The following is a 10,000-nucleotide window of genomic DNA, read 5'->3' on the forward strand; positions in this document are numbered from 1 at the left end:
AGTATCTTACAAAGATTTTTGGATATAGGGACATTCCAGATTCTTCCCAGAGCCAAAATGGCGGCCATTTTACAAAATAGCCGATTTTGTGTTGTACAAGGATACATGTGGATACAACTATATTTAAGAAGCATACCAGTGGTTTTATTTAACTAAATATAGATTCTAGCAAATAAGAAATAGCAAATAAAGGTGACAAAGCATGAATAAACCATTTATTTGGTCATTTTTTGGTGCATTTTTGCACTTTTGGATGGTTTTCTACAACAAACTCTTCAAAAAACTGTTATCAAGCACCATGGAATGATGTTGTTCATGTAACACTCTTGAACTCAGAGGAAGTGCTTCTGTTTGATCCTAACATCAACTTACAGAGTCAAAATTATACAGTGGAACCTCTAGATCCAGGTAACAGAGTCTACTATGATGCATGGATACATGTGTACATGTTACATAATTATCATCTGTGATCTCTCTTGTCCCAGTTCTACTCTCTTGAACACTCCCCACCACAGTGACATAGAGCTGTGCACTGGAGTGCAGCCTTGACACACTTGCACTGACCTCTGCATCCCTTTTTGCAGCCACACCTTAGTAGTTGCCGACATGCCTCAGTTGCCTCTGGGAGGGTTGTCCAGTATATGTCCCAGCCATTAGCGGTGTGAACCCATCCCCAGTCACTGGGCGATGGGAGCTCTGGTGTCGACACCATCATCTGGCCCCAACAGTAGCCGGCTTGGTAGGTAGCTCTCTTGATGTGCTGTTTCAGGGCTTCACGAGTGGGTGGGAGAGCATCTATTGATCTGCCATTCTGGGTGAACAGATGCTTGCAACACTCATTGACATGTTCCTGGCTACTGGTGCTATCATAGAGCACAACAACAAAACGCTCCAGTGCATCCATGTAGTCATCTACGGCTGAAGGAGTTGGCATGGCAGCCAAGGCACAGAATGCTGCAGTGACATGAGTGACCTCATCACAGGCTTTCCAGGTTTCCCATGCTTTTTTCTTCCCCCTGCCTCCGAAGCTTGAAACGGTGTCGCATCCAGTGAGGGCATGGAAGAACGGCAAACCTCGACACTTGTTAGGTCCCAGTGCCACAGACATCTCGTGAGCTGCCAAGAACCTGAAGTTCTTTCCTGTGCCAAAAGCAACCCAGAGCTCATCAATGTCCAGACGTCCAGCTGCTGTCACCGCAAGGACCACGACATCAGTGTCTACTGTACGGATCGACACTTTGCTGTATCCCTGCCTCACAGTGTCTTCAGCATGGAGTAGCATTCTTGTGTCAGCCTCTTCATGGCTACAAGGGGCAAGACCAGCAACATCTCGGGCCTGCGTACAAACCACATCTTTGTGGTGGGTGCTGATGACTTGTTTGTCTGTGTCTGTTGTTGCTATTCTGGTGGCTAGGAAGTCAAACAACTCCATCTTGTTCTCATCTGTGCGAAGAAAGGTCTGCCAGTTTCCAGGAATGGAACTAGATGGCTAGACTCGTCTCCTGATGCCTTTGCCTCGCTTCTTCCTAGTGTCTGCCTTCAAACTGTCTGTGAGGTATTCATCCCAGACAATATCCATCCTGCTCGTATGCTGCAGCTGAGATGTGATGTATGGCAAGAATACTTCTGATGCATACTCGTTGAAGGTCTTTGCTGTGCCAGGTGGCAGCATACTGATGATCGCTGCACCATCAAGGATGATGACTTCAACTGCTGGACTAGCAGCAGGAGCAGCATTCTCCTGTGGAGGGACCAGATCTTCTAAGCAGCCAACCAGATCAGACTTTGTTCCAAGTCTCATCTTGCCCATGTGTGACAGTGCAGGGGGACATGCTTGGTTCTCATGTGCGAAGAACTCATCAAGATCTCCATCACGTATCTGGGACGCAATGAACAACCTGGAGAACAGGGAGCAGTCGTTCTTCAGAGATGAAACCTGCAGCTGTGCTCGACTTCTCTCTGACTGGAGGTCGGCTGAAGAGAGGGAGGTTGTTTCTCTTGATTGGGTCGGTGATGGGCTTTGTCTGGTTGACAAGTCTCTCATGGACATAGGAGTCATGCGGTTCTTGTCCCAGCTTCTCGATCTGGCGTACAGTATTGATAACTGCTGGGTCTGCCAGGTCTCTGCTGTCTAGCACCAGGAGATCGTTGCTGTCATCACAAAATGGGTTGCCCATCTCCCCCATGACTTGAGTGAGTGAATGCACATCTCTAGCAAAGGCTACCTGTGTGTGCTTGGTCTGCTCGTGGTGTTTGTGAAGAGCCTTCTTGGTCTCTGATGTGGCCTGGAACTCAGCGATCACTCTGGTCATCTCTGGACCAGACACCATCCAGCGGCGTAATGCAGCGGGATTCTCTGTCAGGCCTACAGCTCCTCCGTCACCCTTAACTAATGCGTTACAGAGATGCCAACTTTTGGAAATCAGAATTAGGGAGGATTTTCAACCGACACCAAATAATGTGCGCGAAGCGCACATCTCGAGCGCGGAGCGCTCGACCCTTGCGGCGGGGTCCAGGGCCCGCCTTAGGGCCCTGGAAGCTCTGGGGTTCTAGACGCTCTCTAGTGCCCTCTGAGCCCTATTTTGGAGCATTTAACATGTTAAGAATTCCCACTTTTTGAACAAAAAAAAGGGGAAAATTGTGCACTTTTTAATGTTACATGTATGTTAATATTAGTAAGTTAGGGGACAATCAAAGATTAACAAAAAGCACAAAAGAAGCAATATTTTTCTTACCTTACTGGCTGGTACTACTGCTGCTTGCTTTTTCCATGGCAGCTTTGCTGAGTGACAGCTGTGTGGCTCTTTTAGCCCTTCTGATTATGTCTTTGCTGTATTCTCTCTGGTAGCAAGGGGTGTTATGAGCTAGTTTTTCAATTAAGAGAGCTTCCAGGGTTTTGACACTCAAATTGGGACGAAATTCAGTATGATTCTTCCGTACAAGACTGAGTGCCCGCTCACATGATGCGTTCGAATGAGGAATGACCAAGATTCCCTTCATCACTTTGCTCAAATTAGGTTACTTCTTGGCACCAGTGCAGGGATCTGTGAGCTGTGAAATCCGATGCCACTGCTCATCCACTCTCACTGTCTCAGTAGCAATTGTAGCTATGGAGGCGTCTGCCTGGTAGTGAGCGAATTCACTCTCAAGACTGTCTATGTCACTATCACCGCCACTGAACAGACAGGGGAATTTCTTGATGAAAAACTCCACACAGTCAAACCCCACTTCTTGGTGTAGCTTAACATCCAGCACCTGAGCATGCTTGGCTAATTCATCATCTAGCGGCCAGGTTTTGAAGATGTAATTGCAGGCTTTCACATAATATGAGCGAACTGCACTGAAGAAACCTTGGATGTCTGACTCACTCAGAGTGAAGGTGGATTTCTTGAGACTCCTTTGTTCCCTTATATACAGTTTGGCATCGTTCCCAAATCATGAGGTCCTCATCATTCTTCTGATGATTTCTGTCAGAGAAGGGTACATTTACCAGAGCAACCGATGACACCGATGGTTTCAAAAACCGTACGAAGATATCTTTCAGAAGACCATTCAATTCAGAAGACCAGAAGACCAAGATCAGGAGATGAATACAGGGTTCGTCTCTTTGGAGCAGAAGATTCCCCTTCTCAAAAAGCTTGTTAGCATATCGAAGGAAGAAACAATAGAGTTTTGTTTGTGGAGACAAGAACATCCTGTTGACACGTTTTTCTCTAGATTCCTGCACAGTGTTTGAGGAAGATGCGCTTTTAGTTGTAGAACTCGTAGTACACTTAGCCGCAGGGCGATCACACTTGCGTTTACTGCCAGCAGAAGAGGTCAGACTCGTAGTACCAGATCCAATTTTACGTTTGAGGAGAGAGAGCTTGAGGTAGGTGCAGCCAAGGAAGAAGACCTCTGATTCGAAGGTTTTGCTGAGCTTCTATCAAGTGATTTGGCAAAAGCAGAACTTAACTTGGGTCCTTCTTTGCCTGTAGATGGGACTATCACAGTCTTTCTCGACTCTGAAGGGATCTGCTTTGTAGATGAACGTGATGAAGGGCCGGTGATGCTACCTGCTCTCAGCATTGGTTTTGGTGCTGTTCCTGCTGTCTTCTTCGCAGCAGATACTGCAGTGGTAGTGGTGAATGCTGCTCCACTAGTGCTTGATCCTGCAGTGCCAGTACTGGCAGTAGATACAGTGCCGTCCTTCTTGCTCGTTGTTAGAGTCTTGGCTACAGTTGGTTGCATTTTTCTTCGGACTTCTTCTTTGAAGAAGAGGCGAAGTGGCTCCCACTGTTCAATCAGCCTGTCTAGGCACTGACCAAGGGACAGCCACCTTGTTGCGACATGCTTCAGAATCTTGTGTGTCGGGGCATCACAGAGTTCTTGCAGTGCTTTCACTCCTTTGACGCGTTTACTACTTTTGTCCAAGTAGTAGTAAATATCGATGAGAAAGTCATCTAATTCAACGGGTAAGGCCTGAGCCGCCTTCTTGGCCGTATTGTGCATCATATGGCAAGGGCATCCCATGATGTAGCACTCTGGATTTTGTTTGTGGATATAAGCAGCGACTCCTTTGTGCTTGCCCACCATGACAGAGGCATTATCAGCACAAAAGGAAACACAATTTCCCCACGGAATTTTCCTGTCACTGAACTCATGATCAAGCAGTTTGAAAATGTTTTCTCCAGTGGAATCTTGTTTGCACGCAGGCAAACTTAGCAAACCTTGCTTCACAATCCCAGCACTGTTGTCATAGTACGAAATCAGGACAGGATATAGCTGGGCCTCACCACTGTCATTGCTACCGTCTGTAGCTAGGCTAAATGGAGCTAGTCTAGCAATATCGGCAATAGATGAAGCAGTAACATTTGACAACTCACCAATTACACTGGTCAACAACAAATTTGTTGTCTGCATTTTTTAAGCTGATTTAGGACGAATCTGATGCGCTGAATCCAAAACTCACATTAGTTTTGTTCAATCAGGTCAAGTTTTTGAGATATGGCCACATGTCGTTTTTTACATTTTTGTTCACATGTACGCATGTGTGGAGCATTTTAGAAGAAGTTGGTGGGGGTAAAATGTCATGTCAAATAATTGTTTTGATTGGAAATAATTATTTTAATGACAAGAAGTATTCAGGTACGATAGTTCTAGGTGATTATGTCGAAAAGGGATCAGTTTGAAGTCATAAAACCTCAAAATCTTCCAAAAATTGGTGAGGCAAAGCATAAAGTTCGTGGATCAAAACTAAAGTTAATGGGGCAGATTTTGTAATAATGTGATACAAAAAAGTTGTATTTCTTGAAATAACGAACTCTGAAGAATGTACAATATCTACATGCGCCAATTTATGACATGCGCTTCTGCTCAAGCTTGGAGTGCCACAGTACGAACCCAAAGATTGGAGACTGTTCATTGACAGCAGCAAGCGATCACTGAAATGTGTTCTGCTACACAACGGCAACCAGTTTGCCTCTGTACCCATTGCTCACTCGACTACACTGAAGGAGAAGTATGAAGTGGTGAAGTACGTGCTGGAGAAAATTGGTTATGATCAGCATAAGTGGTTTATTTGTGTTGACCTGAAGATGGTGAACTTTTTGTTGGGACAACAGTCTGGCTTCACCAAGTACCCATGTTTTCTGTGCATGTGGGATAGTAGGGACCGTGCTCAGCATTACACGAAGAAGGACTGGCCTGTGCGGGAGGAATTGGTGCCATGCAAAGAAAGAAACGTCATCAACGACCCTCTGGTGGACAGAGACAGAATACTCTTCCCACCGCTGCACATCAAGCTCGGCTTAATCAAGCAGTTCACCAAGGCTCTGGACAAAGATGGTGACTGCTTCACTTACTTGTGCCAGGCTTTTCCAGGATTGACCATGGAGAAGTTGAAAGCTGGCATCTTTGATGGTTCTCAGATCCGTCAGCTCATCAGAGATCCAGAGTTCAAAAACTCAATGAACGAAGTGGAACTGGAAGCGTGGAATACATTTGTTTTGGTAGTGAAGAACGTTCTTGGCAACAATAAGGCCAGAAACTACGCAGAACTTGTCAACAACATGCTGACTGCTTTCAGAAACCTGGACTGCAACATGAGCATCAAGATGCACTACCTATTTTCACATATGAACCGGTTTCCTGAGAACCTGGGTTCAATGAGTGACGAGCAGGGGGAGAGATTCCATCAGGACATGAAGGAGATGGAGACCAGGTATCAGGGTCGCTGGGACGCAGTCATGATGGCTGACTACTGTTGGAATCTGAAGAGAGACCTCCCTGCCGCTGAACATTCCAGGAGTTCGAAGAAACGGAAGTTCAAGCCCTGAAGTTTGAACAGTGGTGACGCAACATGCAATTTACTTGTACTTACCTTTATCAATGCCCACCATTCAGATGACAGTAATCGATGTTTCTATCATGTAATCAATAAATGTTGTTGGCAAAACATTTTTTTTTCTTAAAAACATGTTTAGGATGATATGTGTTGACAAAAATCAGCTGATAATGCCACAAAAATGTAATTGATTTTGTCACAAGATATGATTTTTTTCAAATCAACTTAGCACAAAAACCTGACCTGATGGAGAGAAACGGATGCCATTTCCTGATTCAGCAGTGCCAGAATACCCTAATTCACTTGTAGAAATCGAGACATTCAGAAAGTAAAAAATTGTTGACCAGTGTTCTTTTATTCTTCTTTGTTCTTGTTCTTTTTTTTTTTTGTTCTTTTTTTTTTTCTTTTTTTTTCTTGCTTTTTGTTCTTGTTTTTTTTTTTTTTTTTTTTTTTTGTTCTTGCACATCTTGCACATCTTGCAAGTTTTTGTTCTTGCACATCCATACTTTGAAGCAACTTTTGAATCTGGAAACATCTTTTGAAATAGAGGTCCAGCATGATCTGAGACTGATATGGGCAAGTTATGTGTTCCACAATAAATCCACTAAAGAGAAGTTCCGCTCGGGTAACATCCTCTTCCTCGCTTGTCCCTTGTTTGGTGAAATAATTCAGAAGTGTACCGGTACTCGTGCTCGAAGATCTCTCCTTTGCAATGTCTGTGTGCCGTTTGCTTCCAACGTGCTTCCGAATATCATCGCGACCTCCGTGCTCAACTGAAATATCAACGCTGCATACTGTACAATACGCATGATGAATTCCTCTTCAGACTTTCGAATACACGGGTATTGGAGACTGTATTCGGTCTTGTACTTCTGAGACCATTTCTTGGTCTTCGTAAGCTTCTTTTCTGCCATTTCGTAATCAACATCGAGGGCTTGAAGCATCGGTAACTTCGAAGTCGATGTTCCACAGCTGCAGCGCGACTCGTAGAACTCTAGCGGGTGTTAAACACCGCACGGTGGTCGCGACCGCCGGGCTGGTACGGGGCCCAGCTGCATGCAGTGAGCGTATCGCATGCATATACACTGTGCATACATACCGCATGCACTGCATTGCACACATACCGCATGCACTAAATCTCAGTGCATGATCGCCTAAGCGAGATCCAGACCCAATGTTTCGCTGCTCCTCATTTGAATTTGCATTTTTTTACGTACAATTTGGTAGCAGCGAACGTTATGGAGTTACCACATGCTATACGTAGCAGACGATGCTTTTCATTCAATTCTCATACTAGTACATTCTGATTAGTGAACAGTGCAAAAATATCAAAATTTCGGGAGGATAAGGATAGTGATCGTAAGGGCGGGAGTTTGGGTGAATTTTCGGAAGCCTCCCGATGAAATCGGGAGGGTTGGCATTGCTGGCGTTATTCTGCTCGTGGGCTTGGTCGATGGCCATCGCAGAAAACGCATGAGTGGTCTTCTTTACTGTGAAGTTGCCGGCAAGAAACTGCGTGTATACACTTGCATGTTTGGTCGCTAGTGTCACCATGTCGTGCAGGTGAACTGGTATCCACCTGGCGTAGTTGGTATGACCCAAGGCGAAGAACCAGGGGACAATCTTGCTCAGGGCATCAATGTATAGCAGGAAGTTCCCTTCACGGACCGATCTGACGTAGATTACGACAGTGAGTTCCAACTGTAGAATGATCCACCAGAAGTGGAACTGCGGACTGGCTTGCACACGTTCAGCACACCAGTCTTCTAGATCCTGTCCCTCATCTGCTCCTTGGCTGAAGGCTTGGCTGAAGCATGTGAATACTAGTTGATAATAATCATATTATACTCACTACATTGTGTTTTGCACCAAGCACATATGACTTTGCTGACCTTGTCGGCAGAATTTCTTATTCGTGGCAGCCATTTTGTAAAATGGCCACCATTTTGACCCGAGGGGTAATCTGGAATGTCCCTATATCCAAAATGTTTCCTAAGGGTATGCTATAACTGTGTACCAAATTTCATGCTTGTATCATCAAAGGCACAAAACTACCAGAATATTTCACATATCTGCCGGACTAAACGTACTCATAAAAGGTTTTCAGAGCCTCGAACATCATCACAGCTTCAACATTATCACGATATATTTGTGGTGTATTGGTTCAGGTGCTACTGTATTTCATAATTATCATTGAATAGAAATGGCTGCTTTCTTAATCTTCTTCACTGAAAAAAAAACAACAGTCCAGAAACGTTAAAAAGACGTCACGATTAAACTTGATATTTGCTGGTTTTGTGTTTCGTTTTTTCAACAAAAGGTACAAACAAAGCACCATTACCTGGGTTTTCCACATATAGACTTGGAGATAGTTTGGAAATTTGATTTACACTTTGAACTGGGAAATAATATATTTATTTTAATAGTGAACAGCCATTTAGAAAAATTTCCTTTCACTTGCAGGATTATCTATCATTGAGGATTTTCTTGTGGTATTCCACAAATCACGCTCTGCTGTCATAATCAATATTTGTGAATAACATCTATGATATTGTGATACTGCTTGACGTCTTGTGTTGCTTATTGAATAAAGTTGTACATTCGAGTGAGAAGCAAAAGAAGCTATGCCAGCAATAAAACAAGACTGAGCAATAAAAAAAGAAAATGCCGAGCCTTACTAGGTTATGTACAGATTACAGTAAATCTAAAGGCCCGGTCACACCTTGACGATTTAGCCAGCGATGGCAACGTATTAAAATGTATGTAAAACGCTGGCTTACGTTGAATTTTTGATGTTTTTTTTTAAAGATTCGGACGTATTCATAGCGACTTGGTCTTATGTATAACGCATTGGTAACGGACACAGAACGTTTCGTTGTGTTATAGATAACTTATACCAACGAATGCTGAACCTGTTGTCGGCCTACACAACCGATGCCCAACGATAATCTAACTTAGGCATAGCGCGTTGCACGCATTGCCGACGATGTCGTGACGTAGCATATTAAAAAGCTGACGCACAACGATTCAAATCATAACTGCCGTAGAAATGGAAGTGTCAACATCGCGGTCACACCTTGGCGATCTTGCCAGCGTATGCCGACCTAAGAAAAATGTGTCTAAAACGTTGGGGCACGTCAAATACGGTATGAGTAAGTTTGGTATACGTGAGTAGAACGCTAAAGTACGCTATTATACGTCGTAGTAAGGAGAGTACGTCAAGAAATTTTAAACATGTTCAAAATTTTACGACGTACTCGGCGTATGACACACGTTCCGCATGCGATGGGGATAAGTTTTACACACGATATGTGGACGTTTACACACGTCCACAAAGGCTACTTATAAGCTACTCATAAGTCGAAACACATCGTGGTAATGTCTTTTTAACGCGAAAAACTTATTTCTAACTTATGTGTGACGTGCTTTGAACCAATTCTTTACGTAGTCCCAACACACATCGACGTATGTAGACGTATTCCAATGACGTCTTCCGGTCGACAAAAAAAAAATAAAAAATTAACGTGTTTCTAGCTTACAACTGCCATATAAAGACGTGTTCCCAGGGGTTTTGGGAATTGGAATATAAAAATGGTGTTCATAAAAGGGGAACCCAACAGTGTTTTCGAGTCCTTTTTGAGTCGATGTCCATGTCAGCAGTAACAGTATCAGTAT

The 10,000-nt window shown here is 43.9% G+C and overlaps 1 protein-coding gene across 1 annotated transcript in view; it reads right to left on the bottom strand.

Annotated features, from left to right (window-relative positions):
• The window catches only part of LOC147009055 (RNA-binding protein 47-like), a 125,015-nt gene that overhangs the window by 105,644 nt on the left and 9,371 nt on the right, over positions 1 to 10,000 (bottom strand). The window contains exon 2 of the mRNA XM_085863758.1: positions 7,905 to 8,148. Within this exon, the coding sequence (XP_085719884.1) occupies positions 7,905 to 8,148 (244 nt within the window). The remainder of the gene's footprint in view (positions 1 to 7,904; positions 8,149 to 10,000) is intronic.

Source organism: Eptatretus burgeri, chromosome 18 (assembly GCF_056783735.1).
Source record: "Eptatretus burgeri isolate ZD-2024b chromosome 18, Ebu_testis_v1, whole genome shotgun sequence".
In the NCBI taxonomy this organism is placed as follows: domain Eukaryota; kingdom Metazoa; phylum Chordata; class Myxini; order Myxiniformes; family Myxinidae; genus Eptatretus; species Eptatretus burgeri.